This window comes from Trachemys scripta, chromosome 5 (assembly GCF_013100865.1).
Source record: "Trachemys scripta elegans isolate TJP31775 chromosome 5, CAS_Tse_1.0, whole genome shotgun sequence".
Lineage (NCBI taxonomy): Eukaryota > Metazoa > Chordata > Testudines > Emydidae > Trachemys > Trachemys scripta.
Genome location: NC_048302.1, coordinates 32,322,590 through 32,338,839, shown reverse-complemented (window position 1 = coordinate 32,338,839; position 16,250 = coordinate 32,322,590). Strand labels below are relative to the sequence as shown.

Here is a 16,250-nt window from a genome sequence, read left to right as displayed (position 1 = left end):
TTGTGTTGTTGTGAGTGGGTTGTGTTGTGCTGAAATTGTTGAAACTAGCCATAGAGTAAGGGTGGTGATTGGTTGTTACCTGTGCTATCACAATGGTCTAGAAGACTCTTGGCATGGCATAGATACATGCCTCTCTCTAGCTGTATGCTGCACAAGTGTAATTCATAATAAAAATGGCTGAGAACTTCAAAATTGGACAGTAACAGGCCATGAAACCTGGTGATATTTTGATCAAAAAGAACTCTAACCCATACTTGCAGCTATTTTCATTGTGCACACTGACTCAGACATTTTAGGCTTCAGAGTGACCACACAGAATGACATTCCATTAATCATATTATATAGCTTTGTTACTACAAGGGGTTTGTTCAGTGATTTATTTGTAAGGGACAAGCCAGGGAAATCCCCCTTCTATCTTATGACTATCCATTGTAACTAACAACTCTCCATTCTAAACTAATGTTCAGTAGCTTCACAGGCAAAAAGGAATGTATTTGTCCCCTGCTCTTGTTTGTTTCTGAGGTTGACATTATAATTTGCTAAATGAATTTTGACACACTACCTCAGTCTGCAGCTGCCTGACTTCTCCCTGCCAGTTCTCCCCCCACAACCTCCCCTTCTGCAGTAGGCATTGTAAAACATGCCTGAATGTCAAGTATCAGAGGGGTAGCCGTGTTAGTCTGAATCTGTAAAAAGCAACAGAGGGTCCTGCATCTTGCATCTGAAGAAGTGAAGTTCTTACCCACGAAAGCTTATGCTCCCAATACTTCTGTTAGTCTCAAAGGTGCCACAGGACCCTCTGTTCCTGAATGTCAAGGCATTCCCATTTTAAAGTGCATCTAGGACATTTGGGATTCAGCTGAGTCTTGCATATTAAAATCAGACCCTTTGAGTTCTGAGAGCAACAAGCCCAAACCAAACACCAGTCCAGTGCAACCAGTGAATCAGTTAGAAACACTGACTTCTTAACTGACAGATTAGTCTAGAGCCTTCAGGAATCAACAAAATGCTTGATGTATTTATGCTGTATTATCGGGACTGACGCAACAGCTACAAGAGTGAAGGACTTTTGGAAAATAAGGTCATTCCTGAAGAGCAGGTTTTATTTGGTGGTATATATGGGGAAAGGAATTAAACACTTAGGGACCACTCCTGTGAGGAGCACATCCACAGAATACAGAGAGCCCTCAGTTCCGACTGAAATCAAATGCAGCTGATGGCAACACTCAGTAGGTGTTCAGCGCTTAGAACCATCAGGGTCTTATGTATTTGTTAGCGTACATTAGAGGAAGCTAACTGGTACAGACATATAAGGTGCTCTTAATTAATGACTTTTACCCTGCATAAAATCCATTTTTCTGTCCATTATGAAGGGAGAAAAAAGCATATCAAAGGCTTCTTTTTGGCAATTTATCAACATGGTAAGTACAAGAATGTACACAAACAGAAAATGCAGCAAGAGAGCATTTGAAAAGGGTTGCAACTGATTGCAAGACAAAAAGGACACAGATTCCTGAACACATCTTTTCCTAAAAAGTCAGGAATACAGTTCAGAGAATTATAGTCACTGCATAGGTTGCTGAGGATTTTCCTTCTATATTCCTGACCTAGACTTTGCAACAACCAAACAAGAGAAAACCTGGAGAACCCATCCCAAATTTTAATTTTAGCCCAGTGCAAACTGAAAGAGGGCTTTGGGAATTCACTGAAGGCTGTGTGAATACTCCTCTAGTTCAAATATGATCAAGAAAACTCCTAGTCATGCATCGCAGTATACCGGTAGAGAGACTTGATTTAAGGTGCTTTCGATAATCAGGGACACAGCTATTGCACTTCCTCTCCAGATAGCTCAAGAAACTGACCTTGATCCTTGCATCATAACAAAGGTTCAAGTTTTTCAAAAAACTCAGCTGTTCTTGAACAATTTCTCCAATTAATTAGGTGGAGCAAACCCAGCATTAAATCTATCTTTTTTTTAATTGCAAATAAACCGCCTCGCCTACGTGGAAGTGATCTAATACAGGCGATCTTACTTCCACTTTTATTGGCTTCTACATTCCCCTTCCTCAGTAATTCCATTTCAGCCACTGGAGAGTGTAATCTCTGCCCCAGTGTCTTCAAGCACAAAGGCACCAACAGCAGATACCATAGAGGCAGCAACTTTCAGTGCTTCAGATATGTCTGAATCAGAACCATCAGTATAAGGTAACTATGTCAGGAGGTGCTCCAATCCTTTTTTAGCTGCTGGGCTGTGAAGGAAAAGCTGCTCCTCAGTGGGTAAAATAAATCAGGTTTACATTTTGAAATGTGGCTTCCCTTGGGAGGTGCACTACTGTGTGTGCACAAATCATTTTTGTGCACAGGTTTCTCACACTATCACTTTAGCGCAAAAACAACAGACTTTACAAATACAAACCCCCTCTGTGTGTGCAAATTAAGCACCGACTTCATGAAACTGGATTTTGCATTTGTAAGTTCTAGAATGTACGCGAATAAGGGATAATGCATCAAAAAGGGTGATTACAAGTGTTTGTGCGCAGAAGTGAAGGCTGAATTGAGACTTTTGAAAACATAGCCCAGATCTAAACTCATTTCCCCTTGCTCTCTTCAAACTCTCTTCCCTCAATCTCTGCTTCACACCTTCTATCATGCCATCCTGCCCCCATGCTTTGAACTGCCTCCCACTTCTCTTGTGACAAGCAACTTTCCTTTCTCCTTAAAAAAACTCCTGGCATAGAGCTCCAACATCTGCACCTATTGTTTATTAAACTGTTATTCGGTGTATTATATTTCCCCAAGTTAGACAGCATGAGCCGTACAGCAGTATATACATGACAAATAATAATAACTGCATATAAAGCCCATTCCAAAAGTTCTGTAGCTGCCCAGTATAGAGAAAAACAAGAAATGCCTTCTACCCATGTACAAGCCTTTTACTCAAATATACAGTGAAACACACAGCAGTATGTTGTTCAGAGCGGATTGCCAACATGTTTAGCTGGCTACACAGAGGAACTCTGCAACATAAAACAAAAGAGAACCATAAAATCGTACTTCCTCCTGCTCTTTACCAATACAAAATCTAGTGACAGAATCAGTGGCATCATTTTTTTTTATTTTGAATTTATGAAACCTGACCATCAGTCACTGGACAAATTTACATATATTTTATGCATAATATTATGCTGGATGACATTAGCCCTAAAGATAATCCAGCTATCACCATAAGCACTTAGGGAAAAGTCTGAAAAACAGATGAGCAACGTACTCTGCCCTGTAGGTGAATGGACTCTCACTTTTCAGACCAATGGGAGAACTGAATTCCAAAGCCAGGGACACTCTACTAAGTAAGCCCTGGCATTCAGATCTAGGAACTATGAGCCAAAGTGCCCCATCTTATTTCATTCTCAATATGTTGCACACCGAAGGAAAATAAACAGCAAATTTTGGGGCACACGTGGTTTTTTTATACCACTTTTATGATCCCCCTGGATTCTGAGGCCTGTTAACTCCCTAGCGTAGTTACAGTCGCTTAAAGACTGCTCTAATTTACATGCAGATGCCCAAATATGCTGTTCTGGCAACTGGAGATAGCTGGAGCAAAGATTCACCCTGGTCATGCCACTCATCCCTCAGACAGGACCCCTTTGCTAGGGGCTGGGTGGAAGAAGCACAGAACTGCTACTTTGGCTCTATGCCATCTTTATACAATGGAAGTTCTGCTGTTTTGTTCCTTAAGTTCCCAACTGCAAAATGGGAATAATAACTTTCCTAGACCCTGGGTTTGTTGTGAGGAGAAGTTCACTACTGTTTGCGAGGTGCTCACATGCTACAGTAGTGGGGACTTCATAAACCTCTAGCTAGACAGCTACTTCCTCAGAAAGCTTAGTAATAATTATTATATAACAAGCCCCTCTCCTCAATTTCTTCTAAACGTTTTCTTTTGAAATATCTGGTTATATGATTGATTTTGATAGTAGTCTTTTGAGACAGATTCCTACCATACTGTCCTTTTGTATATCATTTATTTCAATATGCATCCTTTGCAAAGAAAGCCTTCTTTTCCTTCTTCCTAAACCTCTACATGAAGGTTATTAGCCTACCACATTGAACTCTGCAAAATGCTACTGTGAATGTCCCCTAAACGTCACAGTGTTAGGCCAGGTCAAGCAGATTCATTGTCCCTTCATGGCGTACATGCATTGAAATAAGTTAGACAAAAGAGCAACTTCAACAAAAGTTTCCTTCCAACATGTTGCTAAGCAGATTCTTAGGATAGTTATAGCTATTAGGAAGCTGCATCTAGGATGCTTGGGACTAAACCTTGCAGCCCTTTGTCAGTCAAAACACAACAGTTTCAAATGAATAAAGGCTGCAGGATTTGGGCCTTTAATTTGAGTGCCAGCAGTATTGCCATTTGGGAGGATCAAATTATAGAATCATAGAAAGGTCAGGCTGGAAGGTTCACATCTCGAGAAGCCATCAAGTCCAGCCCTGCTGTGCTGAATCAGGACCAAATAGACCATCCCTGACAGGTGTTTGTCCAACCTGTTCTTAAAAACCTCCAGTGATGGGGATTCCATAAACTCCCTTAGAAACCTATTCCAGAGTTTAACTACCCTTGTGGTTAGAAAGTTTTTCCTAATATCTGACCTAAACTTCCCTTGCTGCAGATTAAGTCCATTACTACTTGTCCTACCTTCAGCGGACATGGGGAACAATTACTGTCCTTTTTACATACTTGAAGACTGTTAACAGGTCCACCTCAGTCTTTTCTCAGGACTAAACAGGCCTTTTTAACCTTTCCTCATAGACCAGATTTCCTAAATCTATTATCATTTCTCAGAGGGGTAGTCATGTTAGTCTGTATCAGCAAAAAGAACGAGGAGTACTTGTGGCACCTTAGAGACTAACAAATTAATTTGAGCATAAGCTTTCGTGGGCTAAAACCCACTTCATCAGATGTATGCAGTGGAAAATACAGTAGGAAGATATATATATATATATATATATATACACACACACACACACACACACACAGAGGACATGAAAAAATGGGTGTTGCCATACTAGCTATAATAAGAGTAATCAATTAAGGTGGGCTATTATCAGCAGGAGAAAAAAAACTTTTGTAGTGATAATCAGGATGGCCCATTTCCAACAGTTGACAAGAAGGTGTGAGTAACAGTAGGGGGGAAAAATTAGCACGGGGAAATAGGTTTTACTTTGTGTAATGCAAGTCTAATTTAATGGTGTCCAGTTTGCAAATTAATTCCAATTCTGCAATTTCTCGTTGGAGTCTGTTTTTGAAGATTTTTTGTTGGAGTATTGCAACTTTGAGGTCTGTAATTGAGTGACCAGGGAGGTTGAAGTGTTCTCCAACTGGTTTTTGAATGTTATAATTCTTGATGTCTGATTTGTGTCCATTTATTCTTTTGAGTAGAGACTGTCCGGTTTGGCCAATGTACATGGCAGAGGGGCATTGCTGGCACACGATGGCATATATCACATCGGTAGACATGCAGGTGAATGAGCCTCTGATAGTATGGCTAATGTGATTAGGTCCTATGATGGTGTCCCCTGAATAGATATGTGGACAGAGTTGGCAACAGGCTTTGTTGCAAGGATAGGTTCCTGGGTTAGGGTTTTTGTTGTGTGGTGTGTGGTTGCTGGTGAGTATTTGCTTCAGGTTGGGGGGCTGTCTGTAAACGAGGACTGGCCTGTCTCCCAAGATCTGTGAGAGTGAAGGATCATCCTTCAGGATAGGTTGTAGATCCTTGATGATGCGCTAGAGAGGTTTTAGTTGGGGGCTGAAGATGAAGGCTAGTGGCGTTCTGTTACTTTCTTTGTTGGGCCTGTCCTGTAGTAGGTGACTTCTGGCTCTGTCAATCTGTTCCTTCACTTCGGCAGGTGGGTATTGTAGTTGTACCTTGCTTGATAAAGTGTTTGTCTCTGAGGGGTTTGGAGCAAATGCGATTGTATCTTAGAGCTTGGCTGTAGACAATGGATCATGTGGTGTGGTCTGAATGAAAGCTGGAGGCATATAGGTAAGTATAATGGTCAGTAGGTTTCCAGTATAGGGTGGTGTTTATGTGACCATCACTTATTAGCTCTGTAGTGCCCAGGAAGTGGATCTCTTGTGTGGACTGGTCTGGGCTGAGGTTGATAGTGGGATGGAAATTGTTGAAATCATGGTGGGATTCCTCAAGGGCTTCTTTTCCATGGGTCCAGATGATGAAGATGTCATCAGTGTACTGCAAGTGGAGTAGGGGCGTTAGGGAACGAGAGCTGAGGAAGCGTTGTTCTAAGTCAGCCATAAAAAGGTTGGCATATTGTGGGGCCATGTGGGTACCCATAGCAGTGCCGCTGACTTGGAGGTATACAAATGTGAAATAGTTGTGGGTGAGGACAAAGTCACAAAGTTCAGCCACCAGGTTTGCCGTGACATTATTGGGGATACTGTTCCTGATGGCTTGTAGTCCATCTTTGTGTGGAAATGTTGGTGTAAAGGGCTTCTACATCCATAGTGGCCAAGATGGTGTTTTCTGTTGCGCTCCTCTGGACTCTTTCCAATTTATTCACATCTTTCCTAAAGTGTGCACCCCGAATCAGACACAGTATTCCAGCTGACGCCTCATCAATACTGAGAAAAGTGGGACAATTACCTCCTTTGTCTTACATATGACACATCCCAGAATGATATTTTCTTTTTTCACAACCACATCACATTGTTGACGCATATTCAATTTGAGCTCCACCATAATCACCAGATCCCTTTCAGCAGTGCTACCACAGAGCCAGTTATTCTCAGTCTTGTAGTTGTGCATTTGATTTTTCCTTCCTAAGTGAAGTACTTTTCACTTGTTGTGATTTAATTACCTGTCTCTATTTAAAACAGAAGCAACGAGGGATACATTAGCTCGGATGGGTTTATTGTGCCACTCTGTGCCACACAGGGATCAAGAATATGGCAACTGTCCTTCATTACCAAGCTCTACTCAGCTGGGCCCCACAAGAGTGGTGGATAAAGGCTGCATGCAACGCATTTTCAATTGCCCAAGGTTGATGATCCAAGCAGCAGCTCCTATTTGTTCTGCTGCAACCTTTCCTTTCCTTTCCTGAGTGAAGTAAATCACCCTACAAATAGCCAGCAGCCAGTCATAGCTTTTCTGAGGCTGTGCCACCTATTGCCATGAAAAATGTTTGCCTGTTTGTTGGCAAAGAGGGAGTAATCCGTGAATACCAAAGGAGAATGAGGGTTTGAGGGGGGCTCATCCTGCAATCTCATATTGCCTGCAGCCCTGAGATTGGCTAAGGAGTTGATGCAGAGAGAATAAAAGGAGAAAAAGCGTTTCAAAGAGGAATGTTTACAAGCTAAGCTACAGTGAATTTCAATATTATTTTCCATCAAATATACAGAGCAAAGACAAGCCTTTAGTCATTAAACATAATGCTGTTTGACATTAAATAAAATGCCACACAACTACAATGTAAAAACAAGCTTTGTATGAGTCTGAGAATACACAGCAAAAAGCTGATTTTAAATTCCTGTTGAGTAATCAAATATCCATTCCAAAGCCCTCTGAATCATGCAGTAATTTGTCTTATCAGAGTAACCACTTAACTGGACACTTTCAGTCTAGAGGGTCAAGAGCCAAACTACATCATATAACAGACATAGCAAATTAAGTACCAGTGAAAGGCACCTGTGAGCAACAGATAAGACAACAACCAAAAAAAATTGGTAACTAATGTGCCCTCCCCGAAACCAGTGTTTCTATCAGACATGACCAGCTGACATGTATACAATATAATTGATGACTCATCCCAGCATTATGAATGGAACTTATCCTCTTGTTCTTCAAGGAATCGACTTTTGGTGGTGTATTCTCTCACAGGAGCACTAGAGGGGGGTGGGGATTATAGGTGAGTGTCACTCTCATTAGTAAAAAGCAACAGAGGGTCCTGTGGCACCTTTAAGACTAACAGAAGGTGCCACAGGACCCTCTGTTGCTTTTTACAGATTCAGACTAACACGGCTACCCCTCTGATACTTGACTCTCATTAGTATTAATAAGAGCAACTCTTGTAACTCCCATCTGCAGGGACTGGATCATTTGAGGGACTGCTAATGGGCTACAGGACCATTTAGCTCTAGCAAAGAAAGGATAATAAGAACCAACGTCTGGAAGGTGAAGCCAGACAAATTAAAATTAGAAATTAGGCACAATTTTTTAACAGAGAGCGTGATTAACCACTGGAAAAAGCTATCATGGGAAGTGGTGGATTCTTCATCTGCTGATGTCTTCAAATCCAGATTGAAGGCCTTTCTGGAAGATGTAATTTAGTCAAACTCAAGTTGTTAGGCTCAAAACAGGGGTAACTGGGTGGAATGTAATGGCCTGTGTTATACAGGAGGCCAGACTAGATGATCTACTGTTACCTCCTGGCCTTAAACTCGATGAAACTAAGAAATAGTTCCTCCAGGTAAGGGCACACTGGCTGGTCAGGGTGAGGGAATTTACACTTCCCTCTGTTGTATTTGTTTTGCGGACAGACAAGGAATTTCAGAATTTATGGCTGTCAATCTGGCACCTTTCATCGCCACCAAAGTTCACATGAAAAAGAAAATCCCCCTGATGAGTGAACAAGCACCTTAACTGAAAGCATACTATAGTTAAAGAATAATTGTTGAATATAAAATCAGAGGCATATTAATAACCCACTTTCTGCTATCAGAGAACATTTATTACAATAGCAAAGATGCGGTGCCAGTAGTACACAGGGGTACTACTGAATGTATTGGGTCTCTGTATATGTTCTCATCGTATTGCAGTAAAACAGACGATAGCCCAATACTGAATATGGTCGCTCCTCTCTGTGCAAAGTTTAAGAAGTAAAAAGGTTATTTCTTAAACTCTGGGAGAAACTGATCCTAAAACTGCCCACCAGGTGCAACATACATATTCTCCTTCACCTGCACTATTTGTGCCAAAGGGAAGTGCAGCTGACATCCTGCCGGAGCTGCTTTATGTATCCCAGCAACAACTAATGAGAACTTTTCCCTGTGAAAGAAATCGGCTTAGTGAACACAAAGGCTGTCTGCAGTGCTCTGACAGGCAGCTCTAAATAGAAGAATGAGGTGCTGCTCTGTAGTCAAAGACTTCTTTATGCAGAGAATGCCTTGAGAATCGGTGAAAACCATGAATCATGTCATCGTGATGCTGGCAATGCTCAATGCCCTTACATACAAATATTCCAGTTTATTGAGAGTCCTGAGAAATGCTCTGCTCAGAGAAGGTGAAGCATTAGCATGCTTGGCAGGGATGCAGAGAAGCAGTGTGTGTGTGAAGGCTGTGAGTCAGTCTGCCTTCATTTACTTACAAATGCGACCTCACTGAAGTTTGGCTCCTGTGGAGTTCCACCAGAGATTAATTCAGCCCATTATATCTAGTCACCATCACAATTTTATCAACAAGCAAAAACATAAAATTCATTTGAAGGATGAAAAAATCCCAGTGGTGACCTCTTATGCTAAAATTGTACTGTTTAAAGGCCTAAGGAGAGCAAGAAATGAAAAAAGAAATGGCACTACTATGAAGTAGCAGCAGAAACTGGCATGCCAATCTGAGACTGTAACACCGACCTCTTGAGTCTTAGGCTGGTGGAATCGAAGGAGCAGGTGTCAAAATCAATTCTGATGAGCTAATTAAGCAAAACAAACAAGCGTGCTGCTTGTCCATCTGTAAAAGACTATGGGCCAGATTCTCAGTTCTACTTGGGTTACTGTGTGCCATTCAGACCCGCAGAGAAATCTCCAGTGGAAGGGAGACTCCTCATTGGCATAAAGCTGCACAAGTTGCCCTCCACTCAGCATGTGGGGAGAAGACACTGGCAAAGCAGAGGAGGTCATTTGGTTAGGGGAAAGAAACAGGCAACTTGCCGATCCTCCCCAGCTCCATTGGGAACCTTATTGGTATAAGTCACGGCAGCCCTAGATTCTCTAACTCATGCTGGAGTCTGCCAATCCAGAATCAGGGAGCCTTAATGAGCTCCCTAATGTTCACCCCCCTAGACATGAGCTCAGATGCAGTGGAGGATCAAGGCTAATATTTCTATTGGGCATTGGTAAAAAGACCCCAAGGGTCAGCTTCTTAACCTTCCTCTGACATGTGGACCCTTGACCAGCTTCTCTTGACAGATACACCATATGTCCAAGGCTATTCCAAAGATATGCAATAACACAGTGAGCTGTGATAAGCTTGATTTTGTTCTGCTAATTTTACATCTAGACTGCATCTACTACAGCACCCACAGCAATAAAATACTTGTGGCCAATCTAAGAGACATGAGCAATACCCTGGTGATTCTTGCCCCTATGAGCTTATATCTTTTCCATTAAAGCACTTAGCACACTTACAGGAATCCTGATTTTGTTATAATCATAATTGCAAACATGTATATCACCTGTCCATTGCTCCCAGAAGGATGGATGGTCCAGTGGTAGGGTGCTAGTCTGGAACCAGGGAGACCCAGGTTTAATGCATTTATACTACATGCATATATTATATTGCTCTGCAATAGACTATTTGTGTGACCATAGACAAGTCACTAAGTCTCTGTGTGCCGCAGGCCCCCATCTGTAAAACTGGGATATAACAGCACTGCCCTACCTCACAGGAGTGTTGTGAGGATAAATATATTAAAGATCAGAAGGTTCTGATATACTATGATAACAGGAGCCATGTAAGTATGATACAGAGATTATCGATCCTTGGACTTTTTCAGTGGAGTAGGGCTAAGGAGGTGGCCTTTGGATCTGAAAGCAGAGTGAATTTAAGCTTTGGTTTGGGTATGAAACTGAATCAGATTTTGGGCTGAGTGTCAATGGTGCAAAATCTCTCAAGCTGCTCTTAAGGGCTATCAACTGAAAATGGCAGAAATCTCACAGAAAGAAACTGTCTTCATTAAACTTTTTCAATCTTGGACCCAAATCTCAAGAGCGTGGCCATGTCTGTGCCAGAACTGGCAAACAGGCTATTTTCAATTTGGGGCTGGATCAGGAAAACAAACGGTAAGGGCAAGTTAGTATCCAGAGAGTCAGATACACAGTCCTTACAGGTGTTCTGAATCAAACATCCAATTTTTATGCATCTCTACTAGAGCTATGCAAATAATCAATTTTTTGGATCACTGGCTGAACTGAAAAATTTACAAAAATCATTTCAGGGCAACATGAAATGAAATTTTTTCAAATGTTTTGACCAGCCAAAAAAGTTTTTAAAAAAATTGTTTGGCGTCAAACAAAAAACATTTCATACAACCCAAAATGCAGGTTTATTTTTGAGGGTTTATTTTTTAAAATAAAATTGAACTACCATTCTAAAACAAAAAAGTTATTCTGAATCAAAATACTTAATTTCAAAAACACTGAAACTAATTGTGTCAATTTAAAAAAAAAAATTTTGACCAAAACAATTTGGCAAATTCAGCAAGAATTCACTAAATGTTTCAGTCAACCTGAATCTGCATTTTTCTTCAAAAAAAGTTTTGTCTGAAAAATTTCACCCAATAATCATTACTTCCCTTATTTCTCTGTTACTGAACGCATTCTTAATTTTATTATTATTATTATTAGCTTGCCTTTTTCCAAGGTAAATCTCATTGTTATTTTTGCCCCTTTTTTGAAAGAGCTCAGCATTTTCTGAAAATCAGGCCTTTTTAAAAGTGTGTCAAGCTAGACACCTAAAATCTGAGGCACCCAAAATCACTGTCTACTTCTGAAAATCTTAACATAAAACTGGACACAACACTAATGCCTGCTAGTCCTCACCAAACAAAATACTGATAAGGAAAGCTAAGATAGCTTCATTCTATCAGTCTGACTTACCTGTCCCTAGTAAAACACCATCCAAAGTTCCTTTAGACAAGAAATGTTATCCTTGAAGTCAATGCGAGTTGAGAGCACTTGGCACCTTCCAGGAGAAGGCCCCATGAGAGATGTGATATTAGTTTCCAATATTTCCTGTATCAGAGAGGTAGCCATGTTAGTCTGGATCTGTAAAAAGCAACAAAGTGTCCTGTGGCACCTTATAAACTAACAGAAGTATTGGAGCATAAGCTTTCGTGGGTGACTACCCACTGCGTCTGACGAAGTGGGTATTCACCCACGAAAGCTTATGCTCCAATACTTCTGTTAGTCTATAAGGTGCCACAGAACACTTTGTCAATATTTCCTGGTTACTTCTTGTTCATACCTCAATTTTCAACGATGCTGCAAATTTTAATCCATAAAGATGGTATTTATTCATATAAAGCCTGATCCAATGCCCACTGAAGTCAGTGGCAGTCTTTCAGTTGACTTCAATGAGATTTGGATAAGACCCCTGTGGAAAATATCTTCTGTTGAGTATTTTCAAGATTCCCATCAAATGTCCTTTCATGCATTATGAAGGCAAAATGTTTAACTAGCATGGCTGGCAGAAGGTTACTAAACATAAGCAAACAACTGTAGTAGCATATGTACTACAGCTCTTTCAAAAATATGAGTGATGCAGGTAAATGGTTGTCTACTGTGCTGGGAAGTAAAGCTCCTCTAGAAACCTGACACTGGGTATGCATTCTGACTGTGGTACAAAGGAGCACAACGCCTGTATGGCTGAAACTGCTTTTCCTGTACAGGTGAAAGTTTACATGTATTCACTAAGATCTAGGAGAGAGAGAGATGAGTTACCAACTGGTAACTAGAGCCCCAGTCCTGCAGTCTGACTAGGTGCTTCCCTACCCACAAGGGTTCAGGGCGTAAAACCATTAATTTTTTGTAAATGGTGATATAATTTTATAATTACAGAATAAAGTATATAACATCCTCTTCCTCCCCTACAGTTCAGAAGATTTGGTCCAGGGACCGAATAAGCCCTTGTTTTGGTCTCCCTGGTTTTTTATTGCTTGTTCCCAATAATCTATGGAGTTCTGGGTTCTGTGGCCCCTCCCTCACTTGAGGGGGCAGGGCCATTCATTGATTTGGTGGATTCAAATAAACTGCCTTACAAAGCTATTTTAAAATATTTAGGGCCAGATTATGATAACTTTACAATAAGTAGCACCTTGATCTTTGAACATCCCTTGAAATCAATGAAACAATTCAAGGAGTAAAGTACTACAGTGTGAATAAGGCTATCCCAAGCTAGCCCCGAATCAGTAGTAATAAAATTTAACAACAAATCTAGAAAAGCCTGTGTTCTTTCTGATAAAGAGAGAGCTGTTGCAAAAAGCACTAATTATAGAGTTGTTGCCTTCTCATTTTGGTGAAGGCCTTTATGGCTGATGTGATGCTGATACGTTAACAGGAAAACAGACAATGTCAGTAGCACTGATTAATAACCGGTATATTTGTTATGACCTACAGATGACAAAGATGTTTGTCAAGTTCTATCTAGCATTGTCATTGTTCACAGTTTGCCAGTATGAGTCATGAGACCCACTCTCCACATTTGTCCCCTGAGTTGCCTTCAGCACCCGCCCTCAGCTTCCCGGCACATGTTTGCACAGCACCTTTTATTTGCTAATCAGATTCGTGTAATTATTGCAGGGACTCAAACATTAACAGTTCTACAGTCATATAACTGAAATCTTGTGTCAGAAGAAAATAAAGAGAGGGATTTAAAAGATCAAAAGCCATTCCACATAAGTGTTGTTCTTCACTACTATGCGCTGTGCCAAATTCTGCCCTCAATAACACCCACCTCAATAGGCTATAACTGAGCGCAGATTCCAGCCCATTTCATTTCAATTTCCATATACTCTGAACAGCAACATGTTACTTGACATCATACAACACCCGTGATCACATAATCTACTGGTAGGCTTAGCTATTGCAAAAAATACATACTTCTACCAGGTTACTTTATAGCTACAGATTGTATGACTATTTCCTCAGTGTCTTGCTGAGCTACTCGCCAGCTGCTCTGGTGGTTGAGGTGTTTAAAAAAGAAATCTCTCCAAGTACAGTATGAAAAATAGAATGGAGTGTGTCTCATTCTCTATAGAAAAGAAGAGGAGATAGCAAAGCATTTCTCACTTTTCTGGAGATTAATAAATATAAAGTAAAGGTGCAACTGAGTCAACTGCAAGAAAAAGAAGAAAGAATGCATCTTTATAGACTTTTAAACTTCAGTGGCCAACGTCTGCTCTAAATTATACCCAGGAAACATCCTTTAGTTCAATAGGGTTATTCTCGTGTAAGTGAGAACACAATAAGGCCCATACGCATCATACTGAACTCCCAAAGGAGTGATGAAATGCACCTCAGTCTCTGAAAAGCCTTCAGGTAAGTTTATTATTTGTATACCTTGTACTTGTATGTCTTGCTCCTTTTTTCTTAACAGTAAGACATTTAGCATGAATGCTTTTGTGTTCTGTTTACAAGTTGCCATTTCTTGGCAGAACATACCAAGAGGCACCTGTTATTAAATCACTGGAATCTTGTCAAGAACTGAGTCAGAGCTTCTGACGCACTAGAAAACCAAGGAAAGGGGTTAGCTTCTAATATTTGGGTTCCTTCCTTGAAAACTTCCAGAATTTTTCCTCCCTCCCTTGCCATATAGCCCAATACAGCACTGGCTCTGCCTTTCCACAATCTTAAAGTTCTGTCCTCAACTTCAGGCTGTCAGGAGAAAGGGCTCCCAATTCATAAATCTTAATTTCACTAAGATGAAACTAATATTACCATGACATCCATTTTTACCAGTGCCTTTTAGCATAATATGATACCAAATAGGTTCTTGACTCATGTAGCATGAGATGTAAGCTAGATATCTTTAAAAAAAAGTTCTCTATATATATACACACACACACACACCAAATAATACATATATAGACATATGTATTTGTCTATATATGTATCACTCTGTGTGTGTATATGTGTGTGTGTGTATATATATATATATATATATATATATATATATATATCAATAAAAGTGTATGGATATACACACACATTACAGAGACACACATAAAAACAAAACGGGGTAACCAGGGACAGTTCAAATCTCTTTACTAATAATATTAATATTTCTCTTACAGATTGCTTTCAGATAGCTAAATTGGCATTGGCTAGTTTTGGTATAAAAATAAAGGACTAGCAATCCTGTTAGTTGTGGGAAACAAAAATATATAAAAGTTGATTTATCAAGCCAATCATAGTAATGCAAACACATTACGTAAAAACCAAAAGCACATGAAACTCAGGTAAGAGGATAAAAAAATGCAGCTTCCCTTAACATTTGAATGGTCTAAAGTAAAAGTCACTACTTACCTATACAAGTGGAGTTTTCATTCCCCAATTGGTATCCCCTGGGACAGTTCCAGTGCTGTAAAACTGAGAGGCTAACAAAATCAATTTTGAAAAATACTGGCAAAAAAGCAGTAAGTACGAGAAACATAATCTTATGCTTTTTGAACTGTTAATAGAGAGCAACTTGCTTGTACTCAGTCATATCCACGACAAGATGAACATGTGTATTCCCAGAGTGTTTCTACAACAGCCAGCTTTATGCAATGGGACATCTTTTCACAATCCCCCACAGTTTTTTATCCCTGTCTTGCTTTTCTTGTCACTTCAGTCCCTACTACAACCTTTGAGGAAATTCCAGCAAGATTTCTTCCACACACACGTTTCCTCTCTCTCTCTTTTTTTTTTCTTAAGTCAAGTATGAAATGCCTGACACCCTTGCCACAAATTTAACACAGCTTAAAAGCAAAGCTCACGAGGATCACTGCAAATTTCCTTGCAACAAGCAAAGCTGTGGAATAAATCTTAAAAACAGAAAAGCTGTGAAAGTGCCCACCACGGACCTTAAATGAGTTTGGGGGTAGCTATCTATAGGTATTATCCCTCCTAAAACATAGTTTCTCTTTATATACAAACTGGGAATGACTCCCCATTCCTTTTTAAAGCTGTGCTTGCCCCACCTCTTCTCTTTTTAGTGCCACTTGAGTGAAGCCTGTGTTTGCAAATAGTAATGTTGTCAGTTCTGTACTACAGGGAAGCCAGTCAAAGTGCAGATATCCCACCGGGCATAATAAATAATCAGTATTGTAAAAAAGCAGTCCCTGGTGCCTAGCAGCTACCTGCTTAACACTGGCTGTACTTTAGCTTCTCAGCAGCTGTATCCAGACTTAATTATGACTGTACATACATAGTGTATGAATAACTAGTCATTCATATTAATAACATCATATGTTTCATT

General features: G+C 40.3%; 1 protein-coding gene across 4 annotated transcripts in view; it reads right to left on the bottom strand.

Annotated features, from left to right (window-relative positions):
- Positions 1-15,949, bottom strand: part of EGF (epidermal growth factor) — a 98,662-nt gene extending 82,713 nt beyond the window's left edge. For 2 of the 4 annotated variants that reach the window (XM_034771517.1, XM_034771516.1), the window contains exon 1: positions 15,317-15,949. In XM_034771517.1, coding sequence (XP_034627408.1) covers positions 15,317-15,443 — 127 coding nt within the window. In that variant the 5' untranslated portion in view covers positions 15,444-15,949. The remainder of the gene's footprint in view (positions 1-15,316) is intronic. The other 2 variants (XM_034771515.1, XM_034771518.1) reach the window with 1 other exon arrangement.
- Between the last annotated feature and the right edge of the window lie 301 nt (positions 15,950-16,250).